General features: G+C 34.9%; 1 protein-coding gene across 2 annotated transcripts in view; it reads right to left on the bottom strand.

Annotated features, from left to right (window-relative positions):
• hace1.L (HECT domain and ankyrin repeat containing E3 ubiquitin protein ligase 1 L homeolog) overlaps positions 1 to 25,048 on the bottom strand; it is a 59,573-nt gene that overhangs the window by 14,835 nt on the left and 19,690 nt on the right. The window contains exons 9-19 of one of the 2 annotated variants that reach the window (XM_018261979.2): positions 22,921 to 23,022; positions 22,562 to 22,668; positions 20,821 to 20,971; positions 14,497 to 14,840; positions 10,532 to 10,600; positions 8,526 to 8,613; positions 6,889 to 7,000; positions 6,708 to 6,805; positions 6,499 to 6,586; positions 3,631 to 3,780; positions 2,094 to 2,290 (exon numbers count right to left, since the gene is read on the bottom strand). In XM_018261979.2, coding sequence (XP_018117468.1) covers positions 2,094 to 2,290; positions 3,631 to 3,780; positions 6,499 to 6,586; positions 6,708 to 6,805; positions 6,889 to 7,000; positions 8,526 to 8,613; positions 10,532 to 10,600; positions 14,497 to 14,840; positions 20,821 to 20,971; positions 22,562 to 22,668; positions 22,921 to 23,022 — 1,506 coding nt within the window. 2 annotated transcript variants of the gene reach the window in all.

Raw genomic sequence — 25,048 nt, 5'->3', positions numbered from 1 at the left:
GTTGGTGGCTGCACATGCTAGATCTGGTCACGAAGGACTGCTGTTTTTAGTGCCTTAGTGCAGGCTACTGGAGTAAATATCTCCAACTTAAAGGGGTGGTTAACCATTAAGTTAATGATATAGAGTGTCCAATTTTTTTGTAAGTCTTTATTTTTGCTTTCTCAAGGTTTTATGTAAGTTGGAGTGTCCAATTCTATGAAACTTTTCAATTGGTCTTCATTTTTCACTTTTTTTTATTGTTTTTGAATTATTTGCCTTCTTCTTCTTATCTGAGCTACGCATTTCTTGTTATTGCTACTTTTTATTACTCATCTTTCAATTTAGCCCCTCTGCTATTCATATCCCAGTGCATGATTGCTAGGGTAATTTGGACCTTAGCAACCAAATTGCTAAGAGCTGTATTTAGGACAGTAAGAGACTGAATCATAGAAAAAAAAATGTTCACTTAAAGATAAACAAGCAAATCATCTAGAAAGATTCACTTGTCAAAATATTAAATAAAAAAATCTGTGAAATAACTCGAGGGCATACTGGACTGGTCACAGGTAAACATGTCATGGTAAAACAAAATGTAGCATGTTTGGGGTGTGGTCAGGGTCAGACTGGGGTCCCTGGGCCCACTGTCTATCTGGGCACCTCCACCCCTGCCGGAAAGCTCCCTACAGCCCCCCTCGTGCATGCGTGTACCTTCGTTTGCAGTAACCAGGCCCGGAGAGACAGGTCGGGGGCAGTAAGTACAGGGAGCGCATACAGTCTGACCCTGGGTGCGGTTTTGCAATAAATACAAAGCATTGCTCATTGCAGGGAAATCAAAATGTATACTAAACATGATGAGTTCATAGAAATTTAAGTAATGCAACTAATTCTTCCAAAATTTCACCCACAAAAATGTAGTTTCATCATATTAGATTGTTTGTGAGAAAGTCTTGCCTTTTGATATGTCACTTCACATTTGAAGCAAACTATGTTGCTCAAGTATAAGTTTGTCCCTAGTTATGCAAATATAGGTTGTCTTGAAGAGAAAGGTTTATATTAATTAAGTTACATTAATAAAACTAGGCAGCATGACGTAAAATGAATGTTGTAAATCTTATTGATTATGTTGCTTGTTAAATTTCAGTTTAAATTTTAATCCCACCAAAAACATTGGCTTGTTCTGTAACTTAAAGTCCTTCCAACGTATAACAAAATATAAATATCACCAGAGAGAAGCTGTGAATATTTTATACACCATAATTAAATTGTAGTGAATTCCAAGCATCTACACATATGGAAGGAAAACAGAATAGACAGCTTTACCCAGTGCTTTGTTAAATCCAATCATAGCTCATAGCCGTGATTTATTAGTCAATGAGTAAGTGGATACATTTACAGAAACACACAGATGACTCTTACTACGGCCACATTTGTGTATTTGTCACACACAAAAAAATCAATACTCTTTATTACTGTGGCAAAGTCTAAACTTAACTCATATTTTCCTCGATAGTCTGACACAGAATGGATAAAAATGTTACATGTCTAATAATAATCTGTATCAAACAAAAACACCTAATATTTGTTTAATAGCTTATAGAAAATCCATTGTAAGTTATGTTTGACCAGAAAAACCTAAAAGAAATGAAATATGTTCAGACTGAGAAAGCATCACCTTACACAAAGCCAAAAAAGCAGAAATGCTACAGCCTTTGAACAAGACCAAGCTGCAGGATTTCATGTTCCCCTTAAAATGGATTTACAGAAACACAATAGCACAATTGATTTTGATAGCCTGCAATAATAGCCATCAGTTTGTAACTGCTGCTGCTTTTACAGGCGCAGAATCCCCCCCACCACCACCACTAAATCTCAGCAGATTAATGGAAAACATGCATAGCGCTGCAAACTCATGCGAAGGAAGCATTTTGGAATAGTTAATGTTATGATGGATTACTAATGTCACGGCAAGAGTAGAGATCTGACACAAGGTTACATTTTCTATAAAGAAATCATACCCCAGTGGAGTAAATGTAGTAATTTCTACCTCACTGTACAACTGTGAACTGCATGATTCCAATAACAATTTACAGCCACATCCTGCTCTCATCACTCACCTTGTTCTCTTGAGTAACAAGGATGCTTGCTCCTCCAGGCTTTAAAGGGACTTCCTCCATAGCTCCAAACACATCTGTCTCAACTGAGAAAGTGAGTTCCAGTCCTAAGTCACTAATATCGTTATCTAATATCCACTGCAGGTTCTTTGCGTATTCTGGGTCAATGGAGGCTACGTCCTGATAATTTACAGGAATACCTGCAGTAGAGAGAAAAAAAACTGTAACGCAGATGTTTGGTTGAAGAATTTTTTGTTACTTCATTATACTCATCAACACATTTCTTGTAGAAGATTGCCCTCTTCAGTGGCACTTCAATAATGCAATACATTAAGATAGATAAAATATATAAAGGTGTAAGATCTATTATTCAGAATGATAGGAACCTGTGGTTTTCTGGATAAGGGATCTTTTCTGAATTTGAATCTCTGCGCCTTAAGCCTACTTAAAAACATGTAAACATTAAATAAACCCAATAGGATTGTTTTACCAACAATAAAGATTCATGCAACTTAGTTATCAGCAACTACATGGTACTGTAGCAGATGTAACAGAGCTCACTAAAATAAATGATTCCAGTACAAACAAAATCTAACAAAATAAATCCTGCATGTAGAGAGACATGATTTCTGGTGATTTTAATAGAGTGAGCCCTAATACATCTTCTAGGCAAAAGGAGCCCCCCCTATAAGATATATTGGATCATTCATCTGACACCCAACTCCTAAACGAAGATAGCAGATGCTGAGAGAAGAATAGTGAAGATAAACTTGATTATTTCAGAAACGGTACCGAATCTTTAATTGATTGTATTCAGAAAGTTTCTTATTTCAGTATCCTAGAGCTAATGTTAAATTTTCATGTTCTTGATAGTTCTCATTTCAGTTAATTTTAGTATGTTATAGAATGGAGAATTCTAAGCAACTTCATTATTTATTTTGTATAGTTGTTTAATTATTTGTCTTTTTCTTCTGATTCTTTGCAGCTTTCAAATGAAGGTCACTGGCCCCATTTACAAAACAAATGTTCTGACGGGCAACAAATGTATCGTATTGCTACTTTTTATTACTCATCTTTCTATTCAGGCCCTTTTAAATTCATATTTCAGTCTCTTATTCAAATCCATGCATAGTTGCTAGGGTAATGTGAACCCAAGCAACCACATTACTAAAATTGCAAACTAGAGAGCTGCTGAATAAAATGCTAAATAACTCAAAACCCCAAATAATAAAAAATGAAAACCAATTACAATTTTTTTCAGAATCTCACTCGATACATCATACTAAAAGTTAATTTAAAGGTGAACATCACCTTTAAAAAATTATATTTATTTATGTATGGCACCAGCTCAGGAACAAGATCAATCACACAGGCATTGTGGTCTCATGGGAGCTCACCACTCTTGATAAAACACAAAACACAGCTGTATCTAGTTTCTACCTGTAGCATGCTACATCAAACCTACCCACACTATGCAATACTTGCATAAGGTGGTTTTTCTAACAAGAACATAGTTTTATAACTGCTGTATTAATCATACCAAGGATGTGCTTGTAAAATGACCTGGTGAAATAAATGTTGACCAGTTGTCTATGATAGAGAGCCAAGCCCAGGATTTCCCCTGCAAATCTGAAGTAGTTGAGATGGTCTGGATTTACAGAAGAGTTGCTGTTTGGCTGGAAGGTTGTTCCTTTGAAGAGAATTTTAAAAAGCAATTAAAGATTTATTTAAAATATATTTTTACAATACAAAGGCAAGAAACAACTGCAACCATATAACTTGGGCATAGAGCCTCAAGTGTCACTGTGTACATTTTAGTAACTATCATGATGCATCATTCCCAAGGACTTTGGTATCAGTAAAGTCTCAGTGTCACACATTATACAGCACAGCCAAAGGGAGCATCCTGGTTTGGGGACTTCCCAGGGCTGCTGCCATAGATCTCCAAGCTGATAGTCTGGTCAACTTAATTGTGAATTTGCAAAACTTTGTAAATTAGTTTTGCACTTATAAATATTTATATATGATTGGCATGTACAGAGAAAACCTTAATTTCCCAAGAATAATGGTCATGGACATATTGAAGCTTGACAAATGGCACAAGCACCTACTCTTCTCAGACAAGAATCTTAAAGGGGATGTAAAGGCAAAAAAATAAAATCCCATTTTTACTTTCTTTAATGAAAAAGAAACTTACCTCCAATATACTTTAATTTAAAAATGTGTACCGTTTTTATAAGAAACCTGTCTGTATGCAGTGAAATTCCCCCTTAATTTACTTACTCTGACAGCTGCAGATAGGAAACTTCAGACAGTCCCTAACTGCTGTGCAGGGAAACAATCATACTTTCAAACGACCCCCACCTTACTTCCCAGAACCCGAGCATCTTTGCTTGTTTCCCTGTAACAAGTGTGTAGATTTGTATCCACAGACCCAGCGCAGTCTGTATATTCTGATTATTAATCAGTCTTGCTGTATCGGCTTCTGACAGATATTATTTGACTTGTGCTGTTTCGATAATTTATGACGATCCCTAAGCTAAATCTCCCAACTGAAGCCAGGACCACACTGAGCATGAGCATGGTTTTGGTATTGCAAAGATGTTTAACAAAGTTACAAGATGACAGCCCCCTGCGCCATTTTTAAAAGCATAAATCATTTGTTTAATTGGGCTTCTGGTGCCATAAGTTCATGTTTATATTTAGTATACAAAATACAGCATTTCTAACATTATTCTATTTTAGACTTTAGTTGCCCTTTAAAGGGATCCTGTCATCGAATTAAAAACATTTTTCTTTTGCCCGAATACAATATTGTAAAGTAGTTTACTGTAATGTATTTCATGGTCTTCATGTTACTATTTCTATTTCTCATCTGTCTACAAATAGAGGTCATGCCCTTTTAAAGAAGGTATTCTAGAAATGATCTCAGAATCAGAGCCAGTATCAGTGGGCAGCAGCATAATATATTTTCTACTACTAAAATCCTGCTTCAAATACACCCAACACCCTGATATAATATATATATATATATATATATATATATATATCATATATATATATATCATATATATATATATATATATATATATATATATATTATATATATATATCATATATATATATATCATATATTATATATATATATATTATATATATATATCATATATATATATATATATATATATATATATATATATATCATATATATATATATATATATATATATATATATATATATATATATATCATATATATATATATATATATCATATATATATATATATCATATATATATATATATCATATATATATATATATCATATATATATATATATCATATATATATATATATCATATATATATATATATCATATATAATATATATAATATATATAATATATATAATATATATAATATATATATATATATATATATATATATATATATATTATATATAATATATATAATATATATAATATATATATATATATATATATATATATATATATATATTATATATAATATATATAATATATATATATATATATATATATATATATATATATATATATATATATATATATATATATATATATATATATATAGTATAGCACTCAACAGGAATACTTGTGAAAAATACATTTATTGAAAAATAATTTGTGTGTGTGTGTGTTGATAACAATTAAGGGGTGATAGAGTGCTCTAAAAAATCCAAACTCACTAAGGTCTGATTAGCGACCAATTTATCCCTAAATGGGATAAAACAAGGACAAAATATAATATATGTGGGATTTCTTCAACAACACTTCATAAGACAATTGCTGTCCAGCCTACTAATTATTAAAAAAGCTAATTCCTTCAAATTAATAATGTGACAATTCATCCAAAGCACAGAGTATAGAGTGAGTCATTAAAAACAGCATCCAACTAAAGATAGCAAGTTGAATGAATATAGATACGATTGGTTAAAAAGCATGTAGGGGTGGAGGTAGGACTGAAGCTGTTAATGGAATTGCAGCAAGATTGATTTTAGCAATAGAGTTAGATGAGGCAAATGGACATTGTGGTGAAATCATTTTAATTTGGGGTATAATGGTGATAGTATCCTGGTGCTCTCTCTTCTCTCTCAATTGCAAAGATATAGCTTATAGACAATGCCTCGGACTACCTAGGCATACAACCTAACTACTTGATGCTATTTTACTAATACACTATGCACTTATCACCACGATTTCTAAAATCAATTATGCTGCAATCCCATTAAGTGTGTCAATCCTACCTCCATTAGTTGTGTTTTATCGTTATTTTAATTATTAGTAGGCTATCCAAACATATATCATTTTTAATGAGTGTGAGTTTGTGTGTGTGAGAATCTCTTAAAATCTGCACTGTAACAATTGCCTACCGTCTGCTGACTGTGTGAAGAGAGCATAGTCAGGATTGATCATTTCAGAAGACAATATATCAAACCATTCCCTTACAACTCCTTGGCCCTGCAAATAGAATTAAAAAAAAAAAAAGAGTATTGCTGATAAAGCACCATGCAAAATCTATAACATGAATCCAGTATACCGTGAATCCATTTTATTTGATATAACATTAGAGACAACCTACCATGCCTTCTTCTCCATGAAAACGCACAGCAATCCCTTGCTTTAGTTTTTCACAGTTGGATTTAAACACCACTTCACAGCTACTCCTAAAAATAGAATCTAAATATGTAACAATAATTAATTGCACTCCCTTATTAGAAAAACTATTAGCGTTCACCAAGTGTTACAAGTTAAAACCCTACCTCTATGAACCAGCAGTATATCATTCTCATTTACAGGTCTATGAACCATATCTGTATCAGGCTGTCCAGCAAGTAAGTGTTCATAAAACCATTCACACCGTTCTTTAAAAGGCTGAAAGAGAACAGCAATAAAGTTTAATACAGTGCACAGCATTATGCACTTTATGCAAGAAATATAAAGGTGCGTGAAACAAGTAAGTAGTTTATTTGTTTCTATCTCTACAATTACTCTAAACAACCAACAGAATAACATACCTTTTTCCCTGACTTCAGTTTTATATAGCTCATATCAAAAAAAGTGCCTACAGGTCATACCTGATTGATTTCGATTGGAGCAGAGTCATTGAGGATGCCCAATAGACACCTCTTTGAGGTCTTCATAGTTACAGAGAGATGGAGAGTAGTGATGGGCGAATTTGCGCCGTTTCGCTGCAAAATTCACGAAACTGCACCGGCGTCCATTTTTTTAGGTGCCGACGGCCGTTTTTAACACCTGCGTCCGTTTTTTTGGACGCCGGCGACAATTTTTTTGGCCGCGAATTTGCGCCTGGCGAATAAATTCGCCCATCACTAATGGAGAGCTCAGAAAGGAAAAGGGGCTGAAGCTTCACGCTACATAAGGAAGTAACTTAAAGCTGCAATTGAGCTGTATGTAATACAGAAACTTAAGGAAACAATGCAAGATAGTTTGTTATTCTGGGGGTGTTTAGAGTAATTTTAGGGGATTTTAAAATAATAGGCTTAGTTATGCTTTAAAACTGATGAACCAAACACACAAAAATACACAAAGACAAATTACTGCAGCTTGTCAAACTATCGTGTATGTGCACCCATTGATGGGTTTGCGTGTTTTGAAAGAGGTGGAGTTGAGGATTTACACTACATATTGAAAAAAAAAAAAAACACACACATTTGTGTTGTGGTTTTTTGATGATAACAAAGACACAGGTTTGGATATTCTACTCCCTTGCTCTCCAAAAAGTGTTAGATAGGATTTCCTGGGCTCCTTGACATACATACAAATATGTTAAATTCTCTTTTATTGGATTTACCTTTAATCAGGAAAATATTTAAATCTCTGCTTTAGGTGCTTGGCTAAATAAAGCTGCAATCCAGGTATTTCAAACATTCAGTGCAAATTACATATCTGAAGAAGAAAAGCAGCAGATCTGCTTCAGAGAGGGAGTATCCTTAGAAGATATGCAATGGTACTGGCACTGCATATCAACATGGATGTGCTCCCACTGAAGTCACATCTTGGAATACTCTCAGGTCAGTATACAGAGTGCCCCTGGCCTGTATTGGCAGTTGCCTATGATTTCTGTCTTTCTTCCTTAATAATTTTTATCTACATCAAACAGAGATGTTATGCTATCCAGAGAGGCATAAAATACCATGTGCACAGAGCACTACCACTCCATAGTGCCGAATGGCATTACATTGGTAAAAGTAACATAAATGATTAGGGTTAAAAAAAAGATCAAATTGATACTAAATGCCAGAGTGAAACATGCCTACTATTTAAATCAAAGGGATCTAGTTTGCTGGAAGGACCTACTGGTGAATTAAGTAAGCATCAGCGATTTATTTGTAATTGAGCCTGCTCTAGAAAAGCTTCTTCTGAGCAAATAACATACCTGTGCTTTTATGATATGCATAAACCGAGACATTAATTCAGGGCACTCCAGAAGAAAATGGAAGTGGTCAAATATTATTTTTGGATTCCTAAGAAAGGGAAACAAATGAAATCATTAAAAAATAATAAAATGAATTTAAAAATGGATAACTTTACAGCCCATTATATCACAGGAATGGTTGGACACTGAATTCCAGGCATGTCAATACCCCAGGCTACTATGGTTGCCTGTCAAAAGTAGACCGAGAGACTTAAACATACTGCCTACAACCACAACTATTGTATCCAACTGGGACACATGCTACAAAAAAGTGGATTTTGGACAATTTCCCTCTCCCATCACTCCTAGTGGCAATATTAAATATCTGTTCCAGGATCTAAATTTACAGAGTTGGATACAGAAAGGAATCACTCATTTCAAAACTTTTTTTTATAAATCTATACAGGACATTTCCGGAACTACAAAAGAAAATTACCAAGGAAGGTGCACTTACACATTTCCTCAGTAGAACCCTTCCAACTTATAAAACACTACGCCGGAGAACTACAATAGAGCCCCTATGTACCACAGGAGGACAGGTGAAAAGAATCCTTTCGGACTGTTACAGGTTTCTACTCACCCTGCCATTGGACTACAAACACCCCCACATAAAATATAAATAAAATGGGGAAAAAAATGTTACTTACTCCAGAGCAGGCAAGATATACAATCCACACTCTCAAGTGCCACTAGATGTACCAACCACCTCAAGGCATACAAGAAAATGCTCTTCAGATGGCATCTTACACCAGTGAAGCTCAATAAAATTACAGGCACATACTCTTTTCTTTGCTGGAGAGGGTACCCTGCTCCACATGTGGTGCGAGAGCCCATCCATCACTAGACTATGGCAACACATTTTTGTACTCATCAACAAAGCTCTCCAACTAAAAAGTCACGCATACTAATTTCTCCATGATACATTTAATACCGTTAATGCTTCACATAAGCATACGTACAATGTATATCATAAAAACAAGAAAATTTGTTAAAGGGTGATATATTTCTCTAAGGTTCCCGACTTATGTCTCGTAAGTCCTCATCTAAAAAAATATGCACCACCCAAAAAATACTTTTTCCATAGTGAAAGGAAATTTAATTCTCAGAAATGTAAAAAAACTACTTCGACCATTGAATAGGCCAAAATTCAATTTGAATTGAAAAAACTTTGAAAATTCGACCACTCGAAAATCTAAGTGTTGTCTCTTTAAAAAACTTCGACACTGCTACCTTAAACCTGCCGAATTGCTGTTTAGCCTATGGGGGATCTCCTAGAACCTATCTGAGGCTTTTGGGCAAGTTTTGAGTAGTCGAAACTTATCAAGAAGTTGTAAAATCCTTCGAATCGTTTGATTTGAAGGATTAAATTGTACGATCGTACGATTTTACTTTGATCGAATACGGCCGTTTTAGATGGAAAAAAAACTTCGGCTATCAAAGTACTCAAATTCGATGGTTTTTTAACTTCGAAATTCGATCCTTGATAAATATGCCCCTTAATAGTGGTTTCTCGAGTTGTTAAACCAGTACCAACATATGCATGAACATGCTATTTAATAAGCAATTAATCAAATTTAGTAAATAGTGTATCACTGTATGTTTCCGATTTTAAGTTTTATTTACCACAAATAAATAATGCAATTCCCTGATTTTCCTGGATTTTACACAATTTTTTTCTGGTCACCTGAAAAACGGAATGCAGTTATGTAGTAATAATAATCTGTAAACATATGAAATGTATAATTTTTGAGGCAAATCCATGGAAAGACAATATTGCTGTCATAAAAATAGAACAACTGCTAAAAAGTAATTATTGCTAGTACTGAAAAAAAGTGTTTGAATTGTGAACTACCCCTTTGTCTACTTTGAGTGCCTGTTCATAAGCTATTTTGATGAAGGCAGAGACCAAGTGAAACATAGGAAAGAGGACAAAATATAACTGGTATACTGCAGATTCTCAAACTTACCTTGTCACAAAACATTTAAGAACTTCGTCATGCTTGCAGACAAATTCTATAAAACGTGGGGATGTCATGCTTTGAAAAGAAAAATATTTTTATTAAATCTCAGAGTTGTTTAATAACAAAGATACTTTCACAAAACATAATTACTTAAACAACACATAAATACAGGTGTGGATTAACCTGTTGTTTACAAAAGTTCCAAATTATTAGAAAAACCATCTCCTATAAACTCAAAGGAAATGAGGGTGTCTTTGATAAAGACTCGATAAAGTAGAGCTAACTACCAATACAATGTTACAGGCAGTCAGAACAGGTAGTGGAGGCTATTAAGAGGTAGACAGACACTATTTTAATAGCAAAAACTATTACAAATACATTTAAAATCAGGAACAATTTTCAATTACTGTTTACAATTATATGCAATACAATTTATGCCAAAAGATCTATTAAGGGTCGAATTTAAAATAAGAGTTTTCAAATTTTTTTTATGGTCAAAACTCTCAAATTTGAGTTGTGAATTATCATGTCATAAAACGTTTCAAGTGCTTTGAGTGGTTTGAAAGAAGCTAGTCTTTGGGTTCCATAATAGTGATGGCATTACACAACAAAATCTACAAAACAAACATAATAAAAGACCTCAGTACACTATGGGGAAAAGCAAGCTATTTTACCTAATGGCACCAAATCATTGACTTTTAGGGGGAGATTTATCAAGGGTTTAACTGAATTTTTGAATGTAAAAAACTACTTCGACCATTGAATAGGCCAAAATTCAATTTGAATTGAAAAAATTATGTATATCATAAAAACAAGAAAATTTGTTAAAGGGTGATATATTTCTCTAAGGTTCCCGACTTATGTCTCGTAAGTCCTCATCTAAAAAAATATGCACCACCCAAAAAATACTTTTTCCATAGTGAAAGGAAATTTAATTCTCAGAAATGTAAAAAAACTACTTCGACCATTGAATAGGCCAAAATTCAATTTGAATTGAAAAAACTTTGAAAATTCGACCACTCGAAAATCTAAGTGTTGTCTCTTTAAAAAACTTCGACCCTTTGCTACCTTAAACCTGCCGAATTGCTGTTTAGCCTATGGGGGATCTCCTAGAACCTATCTGAGGCTTTTGGGCAAGTTTTGAGAAGTCGAAACTTATCAAGAAGTTGTAAAATCCTTCGAATTGTTTGATTTGAAGGATTAAATTGTACGATCGGACGATTTTACTTTGATCGAATACGGCCGTTTTAGATGGAAAAAAAACTTCGGCTATCAAAGTACTCAAATTCGATGGTTTTTTAACTTCGAAATTCGATCCTTGATAAATATGCCCCTTAATAGTGGTTTCTCGAGTTGTTAAACCAGTACCAACATATGCATGAACATGATATTTAATAAGCAATTAATCAAATTTAGTAAATAGTGTATCACTGTACGTTTCCTCTTCTTACACATGCTACTTTGTAGGAGACTTGTGTGGATTAAATAGTGAATTGGGGATCCCTATGTTTTATTTCAGTGTAGCTTGAACAAGTTGCTTCAATGCAAACTTCACTTTTATTGTGGTGGTATTCGAAGACAATTTGAAGTTTCTGTCAATTTTAATCTTTTGCTGTTTATAAGTAACAGTAAAATGAGACTGAACCACTAAGCAGTGCCTTACATATCTGAAAGGTGAAAGTCTACAAGTGATTTAGCTATAATATATATGCAAACACCTGTTCTAAAGCTTATCCTCCTGCTGTTTTGCTTTTATTTTGTAGTTGTGTCTGTGCAACCTCTCTCCTGTGTATCAAACAAATCAAATTTACTTAATCTTCAACTGAGATGCAGCGGCAGACATCTGCTGTGGAAACTCTTGTGCTTAAGCACACTTTACTACAATACAAGTGTCTGCAAACTCAGTACACCAACGTTCATGTCAGAACAGCTGTAAACATCAATGCACAGAAGATAATGTAGTTCTACTGCAGCGCTGGTTTTCAAATACGTTTGTCAAACATACCATGCCTTTACAAAATCAATCACACACTTGACTATTTCATTTTACTGAATATTATATCTAGTATAATTAGATATAATATATATATAATTAGATACTAGTACGGTCTCTATGATCGTTATTATGTTTTTAATGTGACACACATTGCTAATGTTTATCATAAGAAATATAAAAAAAAGGAAATTAAAGTTGCTTGCATAAAGGATCACTCCACCAACTTTAATATTTTGTAACATCATTTTTTGGAACAATAACTGGTTTAGGCTTTTTGGAAGTAAGTATGCACCGCCTTTCATACTGTTCATTTCACCAGTTCATTCGGGTTAGCTCTTGTGCACTCCAATATTTAAATAATGACACAGACTGCAATCAGAGCATTAATTTGCCATTTTAAGACGTTTTACCCTTTTTAGAATCAATCCTAGAGTATAAAGCTGTAGATATTACTACTGGCTTGTATGGGAGGGTAGCATAAAGGAAGTCATTACTCAAAAGAAAACATGTGAAAGCTCATCTAGAGGCCCATTTATCAAAGGTCGAATTTCGAATTCATGTGAATTTTTTTTTATTCGAAAATACTCACAATTCTACTCGGAGGTTATTTAATAAAAAATTTGTCTAATATTCTATCGAATTGATCCGACCCGAAAATTCGAATCGTATTTGTTTTGTACAAAAACTTGAATGTCAGGAAGGCTATTAACATCTCCAAATGGCTCAAGGGACCTCTGCCACTGACTTATATATGAACTCTGCAGGTTTGTGATAAACATCACATTTGAATTTAAATTTGAATAGGGGGAATAAAATTTGAATGTGTGAATTTCACTCGAAAATTCGAATTTACTATTCAACCCTTGATAAATCTGCCCCCTAGATTTTACCAAGACACATAGGGGTATATTTATCAAAGAGTAAAGTTAATAGTGAAGTTCCGCCACTAGAGTGAAGTTCCGTCACTCCCCATTCATTTCTATGGGGTTTTTAAAGGTGTAATTTCACTTTCACCCATTGATAAATACGCCTTTCAAAATCCCATAGAAATGAATGGAGAGCTGCGGAATTTCACTCTAGTGGCGGAACTTCACTCTTTGATAAATTTACCCCATAAAACGGACACTGTGGAAAAAGTATTCCAGTCATACAAGTCCAAGATAGATTTGGCCATGAATATTGCATTGAACTTAACCAAAAAGCTCTAACACTGCTTATTCAACATACACAATACCTACACTGAAGTATAGTAGTGTAACATCTTGCTGTGGCACAGGGAGAGTGGCATTTTGTTAAAACAAAACATGGACAGGGTAAATGAAAGAAATAATTTTGTAAAAAAAAACTGAAACTTGGGCAAAAGTTCATTTTTAGCAGGGCATTTATCAAAAACACTAGACTAAAGTAACACTGGAGTGTTTCAGAAGCAAAAAGGTAAACGTCCTGAAACCATAGCCCTGATCTCAGTCAACTCATTCAACTAACCTTAACCAAATCTGAATGAAGAATGGATCAAAGTTACATCCAAAGTGCAAAGTAAGTAAGTGGTAGTGGATTCTGAGGCTTGAGGAGCATAAGGAACTGGTCACTTCAGTACCATGGTTTCCTTTTAATCAGGTGGAATCAAGTATGTAAGTTGGAAGTTCAGATAGTGTTTATGCAACTTTTAACATAAACATAACTAAATTGGCTGGAGTAAAACAGGATTTTTTTTAAATTTAAAGATGCTGCAAAATATGGCAGTAAAAAAAATAAAGTGATTCTTCTTATTTTGATTTCATAACAAAATCTAATCTAATAGGTCAAGAGTCAAAATACTTTTGCAAAGGCACTAAATAATGAAAATTGGAAATACATATTTTTAAGTGTATATTTAGAGAAAAACATTAGAAAATTCTGAATAGTATTTCATGCAAAAAGGGAAATTAAAAAATGCAAAGCATAAGCCTTTTTTTAAAAACCAAACACCGCTTACCCCTGAGGCATTTGGCAAGAGCAGCACATGTAGAAGGCTTGAATAACAGCACTCAGTCGATTTGCGGTCATTGAGATAACATCCTGACCATCTGCAACTGGTTCCTGAATTCCAATAGCACTGCAGCTCTCTAAGTCTCCTGCTCTTGTTGATGCTAATAGATGGTCATGATTTCCACTTTCACCAATGGCTGATTGATGAGCTAAAGAAATATCTTGCTGATCCAGTGGACTTTGCTTTAGTAAAATGCAAGCGATGTTGGAGGAGTCCCTTTTGTTCTTGGTTAATTCTGTGGCGATGAGCACTAACCATTCATCTAAAGAATGCCAAAGCAATTCTAGAGGCTGCAAAAGTAACAAAAAACACAAACACTGCTGTCTAAATAAGGGTGAAAATGTAAGTACACACTTGACAATCAGGCACAAAATAGATAATGTTCTTATTGCAGATGAAATAAAAGAAATAAGCATTTTCTGATATGTAGCAAGGTGCAGATTGAATATATAGAAAACAGTACAAAGACAATGAAAATTCTATTAACTAGTGTAACTGCATTAGGTGAAAAATAACAATGATCCTACTATGCAAGAAACAGATTGAAATGTATTGAAATGTTAGGTGTAACTAGATAAGGTTTGCAATACTGTTGCTGCAAATGGTCTGCCTCGCTCCCAAAAAGAAGTTATACTGTAGCTCCATTTCCCTCTATAGGGTAAACTTTATGCCGTGACAGAAACAAAATAAATACCTAGATAGAGAATGATGCATTCTAGCAATTTGGCAAGCTGCAAACACTGGAATACCCTTCTATCTAGCAAATATATTTGAGAGTACAGGCCAGTTCCATTACAGCTTAATAGCATATGATGTGGGAAATAACATGCCGAAGTGAAAAATAAATATGATATTTGTATTACATAGCGTATCATGTTCCCCCTACTGTTATAAGGATATAAGGGCAATCAAATACATGCTATTTGTAGTGGCTACAAAACACCAGAAAATACCATGCCGAAGACCATACTGACCATAATCGCATAATCGTTCTGTTTTAACAGAAACATTTCTTAATATTGTCTTTGGTTATTTTCTGGCATTTTTTTTTTCGTTTCGACAAAACATGGGCGACAAATAGCACTATGTGTTATTTTCCTAGGGAGTCCTATAATTCAGAACACACATTTATGCCTTCCCCATATACATATGGATGTTCCTCACGGTCACTTTTAGAGAGTGACAACGCACTATACAAAATACTGTGCTAAAAGGTCACATCTTTCATTGCTGTTCCATGTGCTGTGAGGCCTTCGCTATTATATGTCATTGATAATAATGGTGCCGAGTGATTGAAATCGTGTATGAAATAGATTACAAATTATAGGCAGCCTGCTTATAAGGACATGCTACACATGAAATTATAGTCCTAAGTGTGTCTTGAGTATTATATAGCACATTTTGCAGTCTACTACAACCAACCTATATGTGATATTAACTATGAATTTAGTTCAACAAATCAGCACACATCACAGAAGATTAAGTCTTGTATTAACGTCTATTAGTTAAAAAAAATGTACAGGTATGGGATCTCTTATCTGAAAACCCATTATCCAGAAATGCCATTTCCAACTGAGTGCATTTTAAACCATTATTTTTGTATAATTAATTAAAAGACTCTATTCTTGGCAAATATAGCTTTCGTGTATATGGACATCATGGAAACAAACATTTGGAATTAGAGTATTTCCCTCTTTCGTTACTGCATTTGATCTTTCAAAAAAAAAAAAAAAATGTGAACACCATGGAGAACGAATAAGATTTTTATGACTATCACGGTAATTAAATTTTAATTAAAAATCCTCCTTTTGAACTGGGTCATTCTGGAAGACATCAACATGTCTGACTTAGACCCATATTTTAACTAAGGTTTTTTCGCATTATTGTATATTTTGCTTATTATGTTACCTGGATTTTTGTTTAACTGTATACAAGGCTTTGTATTTGTAATTCAATTCGATTTTCAGGCACTAGACCATTTGTAATCGTGATGGGGGGTGTCTACAGGGCTGCCTTGAAGAGTGATTGGGTGTAACTAAATCTAAATTCAATAGACAGTTGACGCCATGGACATATGTATTCATCTGGCATGCAGAGGGGTCTCTGGTGAGGCATTTCTACATAGACACTTTGAGAATTTACATAGAAGGAAACGGAAAATAATATTTTTCTGGAAAAAAAAAATCAAATAGGAAAATGCCAAGCATTCCACAATATAGATCCTATACCTGTATCTATAATCCTTATCTCTTGTTATTCTCACTTCTCTGGAGGCAACTTCAGGGAAGCAGAGCAAGGGTCAGAAAACAGGTTTGACCTTTAAATTCTATCTGTAAATACTGCAATACAACAGAAATTGCCGGTAAGATAGGTCAGTACATTTCTATTGTCCATACTGGACACTAGAGATTACTTCCATAAAATTCATTGCATTTGGCTGACGTTTTTTTTAAAAATGTTGCTACAAAATAAAACAGAATCCATTTATGACAAGCCAGCAGCTTTCAAACATCCACACATAGAAGTAGAAGAATTTAATATTACTGGTAACCCTAGGCCTACTATCACGAAGATGTTAAAAATAGGGGATACTATAATGAATTGGGAAGGAACAGCAAACAAACAATGGATATAGAATTTACCAGTTGTGGCAAAACTTTAGACAAAATACCAGCAAACTCATTTTGGAATTTGTTATTCCACGTAAGGAAATACACTGATGTGTCAAATAGGAATTTGATTTTGCATTCAGGTATATGGCCTAGGGAAGTTTTAAACTATGTTTAGGTTATTGAAATAAATGGCTTCTGAAAAAAATCCATCATTTAATTTCAGGCTATAATCACTTGCAATATGCTACCACAGCAGCACCATCTTGTGGTATATAAGATTAAGAGATTGTGGGGAAACAGGATGTTGATTGGAGACATGAATATAATAGTATGTATTGCTGCTGTGGATCCTAACATTTAAAAAGAAATAAAAAGCAGAAGTGCCTTGCACTGCCAACCAAGCTATTCTGCAGCTATGTTTGAATTCTGAAGCTGTTCATTCAGAATAGGCTTTATAGGATAGAAATTACAATCTAACCAGAACTAAATCATCCTGCAGCTATGCTGATATTCTGAATACTTCTCTCTTACAGGTTGGTTGAAGCGATTTGCTTGACATTATCTGGATGACCTATCTGAAATCTGTAATTTTTATTCTTTGTAAAGAGAGAGAAAGCTCTAAATGTATATATTGTGTATAACACTGTTCACAAATGAGAAGCAGAAACATATACACTGGAGTTGTGTAGTTAATGGCAGGGTCAGAAGGAGTTCCTGTCTTAAGAGCTTACAACCTTCACACAGAAGAAGCACTGTCAGCTGACCTTAACTGCTGTTTTTTGTGATTTATCATAACTGTATAGTCCAGTGTTTATTTTGCTATTGACAGTACTTCATCTTTACCAGTATATGGCAAACCTGGCTTCATCTGTATATGGATTGTTCAGTGTACACCAGGCTTAAAAGCCTATAATGTAAACACTGTGGGGCACTATGAATAATTAGGTGTGCTGTGCTTCCAATACAAAGGGAAGCACAATGGGTAGACATTTAGAGAGTATGTACCCCAAGGGAATGGATGAACAACTCCTGTAACAATTGTTACAGGAGTCTAGTTTTAAATTGCTGGCTTTTGTTTTGATAATACTGATATGCTGACAAAACACTGATATGTTGATAAAGCACTTTGGCAATACCGATATTGTAACATTAATATATAACAAACACACTGTTTCAGGAAGCTAGTGCTTGGATAGGCATAATTGCAATTTTCTTTTCTGCACAGGTTAGGCTAATACAAGCAGAGTACAATGTAACATCTACCTCGCATTAGTGAGCGCTGATCCAAGAAGGGAAGACGTTTGTATCAATACGGCTTTTACTGAAGCACACATATACAATTTACAGCAGTGGGGTACAAACTAACGCGTTTCGTGCCCGTATCTTGGCACTTCCTCAGAGTTGTGAGGAAGTTCTGAGGAAGTGCCGAGATACGGGCACGAAACGCGTTAGTTTGCACCCCACTGCTGTAAATTGTATATGTGTGCTTCAATAAAAGCCGTATTGATATTATTAACGTCTTCCCCTCTTGGATCAGCGCTCGCTAATGCGAGGTAGATGTTACATTGTACTAGCCGGTTGAGAAGGTCCGGGATCTCGCAGGAGCAGCGACCGGAGGGGATTTGCCGATCAGGGTGAGCTCCGCCATTACCACGCTACAATCTGTTACACTGTAATACAAGCTGAGGCCTGGCGTTAAGATCCAATGGAAACTATGGACTTTAAAATTTGACTTTTTTACTAGACTAACATTGGGTTTTGGTACCCTAACCTACACGGATTGGACTTTTTTGAATGAACTCTTGTATATTATACATCCTTTGGAGGCTACTATTTTTAAAAATTATGGCACATTTGCATGGTATTTTCCACTTGTCTCTCACTTTTAGTCTGTTACCCACAATGCACAATGTTATACACGAAAGGTCATTGGCAGACAAATGCTAAAAGTATTTGCAGCTGAAAATACTGCCTTAGACTTGTCCTACACTTTATATTTAATCTTTGGATGATCCGTTTGGGATATCAGCACAGGATACCTGTGGGATGAGCCACAATTCCTAATCAGTGAGCTACAATAAAAACCTATTTGCTTTGCTTCCTATAAATGTCAGGACAGGTGTTGTATCTATTATCTGGAATACTTGGTAGCTGGGGTATTCTGGATAAGGGATTTTTATATAATTTGTGTCAACATCTACTAAAAAACATTTAAAAAAGAACCAAGTTTTCCCATCTGTATTGGTTTATGTAAGCATAGCTCACAGTACAAGTACAAAGAAAACAAAATGAATATAAAAAATATATATTTGCTCAAAATGGACATTACAAGAGAGCTATCTGGAGTGTCTGTTTATTGTGCACTGTGGAATATGTTGGCACTTAAGAAATATGTGATAATATTAATTAAATAAAAAGTGAAATTAACCCTAACATTTTTAAGGGACAATTCTGGTACCTTATCCTAGTAAACCAATTTTAATGTAAAAGGACTGTTAACACTGTGGGTTTGAAACAGTTACTTGGGAGCACTAACTGACCTGACTGCTTAAGATTGAAAACACATTGAAAAACACTGTGGGTTTAAAGTGGACATGTCATCCAGACACAAAAAGCGGTGTAAAAAGTCCTTTTCAATTAAACATGAAATCCAATTTCATTTTTTTTTTTATTAAAGCACTCATAAGCTCATTTAAAAATCTCAGTTGTCAATTAAATATTGTCTGCCCCTCCTCTATCCCTTAGGCATAGAGGAGGAGCAGACAATTACGTTCACTTTCCATTCAGCACTTCCTAGATGTGCTCTGCCTACATTTCCCTGTTCTCTTCACGGTTTAATTGTGTAGCCAGTGCATGGGAATGGACATCGGGTCCCCCATTCTGGTGCACAAAACAAGATTTTGAGATGATGCACGGCTTGCCTTAATAACAGTGTCCACAAAATGGCTCCTGCCTGCTTGGTAGAATTATGAATTCCCAGTCTGAAGGAAACACAATTCAAATAATTTATATAGTGTAATTAAAGTTAATTTTGCTTGACTAATGTGATAAAATAGGATTTTGAATAATTTTTTTGGGCGACGGGTACCCTTTAACAGATCTCTAAAGATATTGGAGTTCCTTTATTTATTTGGTAAAATCTTTGCAACAGAACGGTATACTTATGATTTCTGTTACAGTCTTGAGGAATGTGTTCAGCTGCTGTAATAATAAATGGTAACATTACTAAAAAAAAAAAACACTCTCGTAAAAAAGCTTTTGTTAAAAGAGTAAACATAGAAATGGCTGTGTGACTGAACAGTGTTATGACCCTGTCCAGTAAACCCTGCAAGTGAAAATTGGCAAAATTGAATCAAGGAATCAAATGTTGGGAGTATTAGTATCAAATGTCTTCCCACATTACAGAGTCAAGGGCTCGGGGAAATGCTTTGGAATACGTGCTTAGCATTCTTATGTAGCACAGTAGGTACCAAATGTCTTACAGTAAAGAAATAGCAAAAGGAGATAGGCAGAAGTGGGAGTAAGTAGAGGACTTAATGTAAATGACATCAGCTACACTTACGTCCTGTTCAGAAGTGGCCTGATAAATGAGTGTATGCTTTGGCAAATTCATCTCTTTAATGTTTATCTTCCTAAAGACATCAGACACATTTCTGACCTTGAACACCTGGTTTCGAGGAGTTTTGTTTCCATTGTAGCCCATGTCATTTCCATTATTAGGGGAAGATGGGCCAATACGAAAAACATGGCAGAAAATCCGTACAATCCTCAGCAGACTCTTCATTTGAGCTTCATAACTACTTGAGATACTGTACAAAAAAAATGCTTATCATTAATTGAGCTGGTAAAGGGAATCACTAGGCATATTTTATTGTACTGCAAATATATATACTTTTTTTTGTCTTGAGAAAGAATCCATTGGATAGAAATGTTGACTACAATTTTGATTACTCATAATTTATTTAAGTTTGCTGCACAAAGGAAAGACCAAATAGATGGGTAATGGTGTTACATTATACTATTAGGAACTACTGTTTTTTGTAAAAAAAATCCTCAATTATGCCGTTAAAAAGGTGGTTCACATTTAAATTGACTTTCAGTATGTTATAGAATGGCCAATTCAAAGCAATTCGTTTTTGAATTATTTGCGGTCTTTTTTTGACTCTTTCCAGCTTTCAAATGGGGGTCACCGATCCCTTCTAAAAAACAAATTCTCTGTAAGGCTACACATTTATTGTTATTGCTACTTTTTATAACTCCCTTTCTATTCAGGTCCTCTCCTATTCATAGTCCAAATGACCCTAGCAACCAAGCACTGATTTGAAGAAGAGACTGGAATATGAATAGGAGAGGACCTGAATAGAACGACTGCTGTAATTGCAAAATGGAGAGCTGTTGAATAATAAACTAAATATTTAAAACACCAAAAGTAATAAAAAATGAAAACCAAATGGAAATTGCTACTATATCAAAATCGAATATATATATATATATATTATGTGATCGAAATGTTGGAATTTCTTTTGTTTGTCTATTAAAATCAGTTACTCTAAATTAGCCTGTTGAGTGCGGACCCAGGCATGCTGTGTTTTAGTTTGGTGAGTGCTCCTCCATGTTATATATAATATATATATATGGGGATTATGGGCACTCACCACTCACAAAGTCACTTGCTGGGTGCTATCCAAAAGTAATCATAACAGTCCATGAAAGAACTCACAGCAATCACCATCCAATGTGTATCAATAAATGATTTATTGATACACATTGGATGGTAATCGCTGTGAGTGCTTTCGTGGACTGATATATATATATATATATATATATATATATATATATATATATTTACATAAAATAGACATTATGTAAATATACATTGCATTGGATACATTGGTTTTAGATCCCCTTTAAGCTACAAAAAGGAGAAAAAAAAGTTTACTTGGAATTAATGTTATACACTTAACAAATGCACATGTTAATAAGAAACCTATGGCATGGCAACAGACTGTCCAAAAAAGTCTGTAGCTTTAGTGAAAAAATCACTATGTTTTGATGCAAGATGTACTGTATATAAGGTCAGCGACAGAATAAATTAAGTGCTTCTTTTGGAGTGTTTTGCCATATTTAAGGCAAACAAAAGGTAAAAACACACCCAGTGGCTAAAGACACCGACTCAGGAACAGTTCATCTCTTCTTTAAAAAAAAAAGAAAAAAAAAGAAAAAAAAAGTGGGCATGCACATAGGTCTTTCAAGTGCTGTTTGAAGCTCTGCAGTGTGCATAGTCACTTTTTAAGTAGAAGGTGAGCCATCCTAAGGTTAAATGTTGTCAATTGGAGGTAACTAACAAACTGCCCCCCTCCAGAATTTTACCTTTAATTCTCCTTTAAAAGAAAACTTACCTTAGGAGTTTGTGACCATTTGTTGTGGCTACTTCTGCAAGGCCTGTGAGTATCTTCAGATACTGGACTTCACTTTGCTGAGACAAATGTTCAAGAACCTGCCTTAACTAAGCAAGTATATCTATGTTAATAATATATACAAATATATTAATGGTATATTGTTTAGAAGAATAACAACAAATTGATGGCATATAAAATACAAATATGAATCTCCTAATAAAGCTTACTTACACCAAAAATATTCAGTGATGCATGGTATACTCTATATACACTGATAAACTTTGACAGTGATAAATTATGTAAATATACATTGTAATATTGTAGCCAAAAAAGGAAAAAGAAGGAAAAATTAGTATTACCATGTTTTCACGGAGCTCCTCGTTCTGAGTCATTTGGATTAGGGTCTGAAACAACCTTGGGTGATGCTGTATAAGAATGTCACAAGTTTCACCGTATCCACCCTTAGAAAAAAGCAAATAAATATTGCATTCTTATTTACATACATTCTCATACATTTAATATGAAGGTAAGCATGTCATATAACCGTTCTTAAGACATATATGTTACTGAGACTGTAACTGTCAGCAGTGTGCTTGTGGCATCTATAGCTATCCAGATGTTTTAGGGCTGCAAGCAACAACACTCACTGGCAGTATTTCAATGATCCTTCATCTATAAAATTCAAGTTCCATCACCTTTTTAAAGCATATTTGATACCATACAGCAATGGTTACGGGGGATGCAGGGGCCCTAAACTTAAAGAACAAGGAAAGCCAAATTCACTAGGTGTGGTGCCAATTTATTGGACATTCTCCAGTGAATTACATTGCTATGTTATTCCCTGGGCCAGTGCTCCCATAAGGAAAAAACTCACCAGTCAGGGAAAAAAGTAACACATTGTTGTCTTCTTTCTTACTGTATATTCCCATGAATTAGAGCAAAATTCTGTGCTAGAACACCTGGGGATGGTAAGTAAGATGGCAGCTCTGAGCTACTTTTATCCCCTTTCTCTTACTAACAACACTCAACACACAGATTTAAGAAGTGTGTCAACCAAGCAGAAATAGGATTGAGAAGCAAGTCTCAAAATAACGAGGAGCATGGGGGGGGATGCAATAACGTGAGGGTCATTCTGGCCTTCAAAATGTTGACCTCTACCAGTAGGTTTTTTTCCTGGGTGTCTGGGCATCCTCTTCCTTATGTAATCAATCAAACTGTAACAGCAGATGGGTGGTATAATGCTTTCTTTAATCTAACAAAATCTGCACTAAACATACATCTTCTAGAACTAAACAAATTGTGGTCCTACAGCAATCTTTGCCATAACAGGGGATGCATGCTCATACATTGCTGAAAACTATACCCCCGCACAATGTAGGTCTCTATAAAAATATATTGCATAAACCAGCTCATATGTAAAACCCTGCTTCATTTAAAAATAACTATTTTCACAATAATATACTTTTTTAGTAGTATGTGCCATTGGGAAATCATAAATAGAAAATTGCCATTTTAAAAAAACATAAGGGCCATCCCCTGGGATCCTTGGATTCACGGTGCACAGAAACAAACCATACATAAGGTCACATGAGCCAATTAATAAGCAAGGCCAGTGTCGGACTGGGATGCCAGAGGCCCACCAGAAAACAGACAGTGGGCCCACCAGAAAACCTTAGACCGTCAGCCCACCGGAAAACCTTAGACAGTGGGTCCACTTTACAAACTACTATTCCTCTTCTCCTCTCTCAACCTCTTATTCTTCTAGTCTTTTATATCTACTTACTATATTTTTCCATTATGAAGCATTTTTCTCCATAAAGGAATAGGTAAGGATCATGAAATAGGCTAAATGGTTAGAAGCAAGAGGTCCCACTGACACCTAGGCCCACCGGGAGTTTTCCTGGTAGCCGGGTGGGCAATTCCGACACTGGGCAAGGCCCTGTGTTTTACTCACACACATCTTCCTGTACAGTTAGAGCTGCAGTATTTCTGGTCAGGTGATCTCTGAGGCAGCACAAAGACCATCACAAAATGGTGGCTCAAGGGAAAAGATGTAAAAGGTCAATATTTATATACGAATAGTCAGCCAGCACTCACCACTCTGATTCTTTAGATGTAGCGACCAGGTGCACGTCAATTGGTGTCCACTTCCACCAGCTTCAAAATCCCAATAGACAGCACCAGTCTTGAAGATTTGTTTAAAAAAGCCTTTATTGGAACTTAATATTTACTTAAAGGGATACTGTCATGGGAAAAAGATTTTTCAAAATGAATCAGTTAATAGTGCTGCTCCAGCAGAATTCTGCACTGAAATCCATTTCTCAAAAGAGCAAACAGATTTTCTTATATTCAATTTTGAAATCTGACATGGGGCTAGACATTTTTTCAATTTCCCAGCTGCCCCTGGCCATGTGACTTGTGCCTGCACTTTAGGAGAGAAATGCTTTCTGGCAGGCTGCTGTTTTTCCTTCTCAATGTAACTGAATG

The sequence above is a fragment of the Xenopus laevis genome, chromosome 5L (assembly GCF_017654675.1).
Source record: "Xenopus laevis strain J_2021 chromosome 5L, Xenopus_laevis_v10.1, whole genome shotgun sequence".
NCBI classification, from domain to species: Eukaryota; Metazoa; Chordata; class Amphibia; order Anura; family Pipidae; genus Xenopus; species Xenopus laevis.
This window is presented reverse-complemented; position numbering and strand designations above follow the sequence as displayed.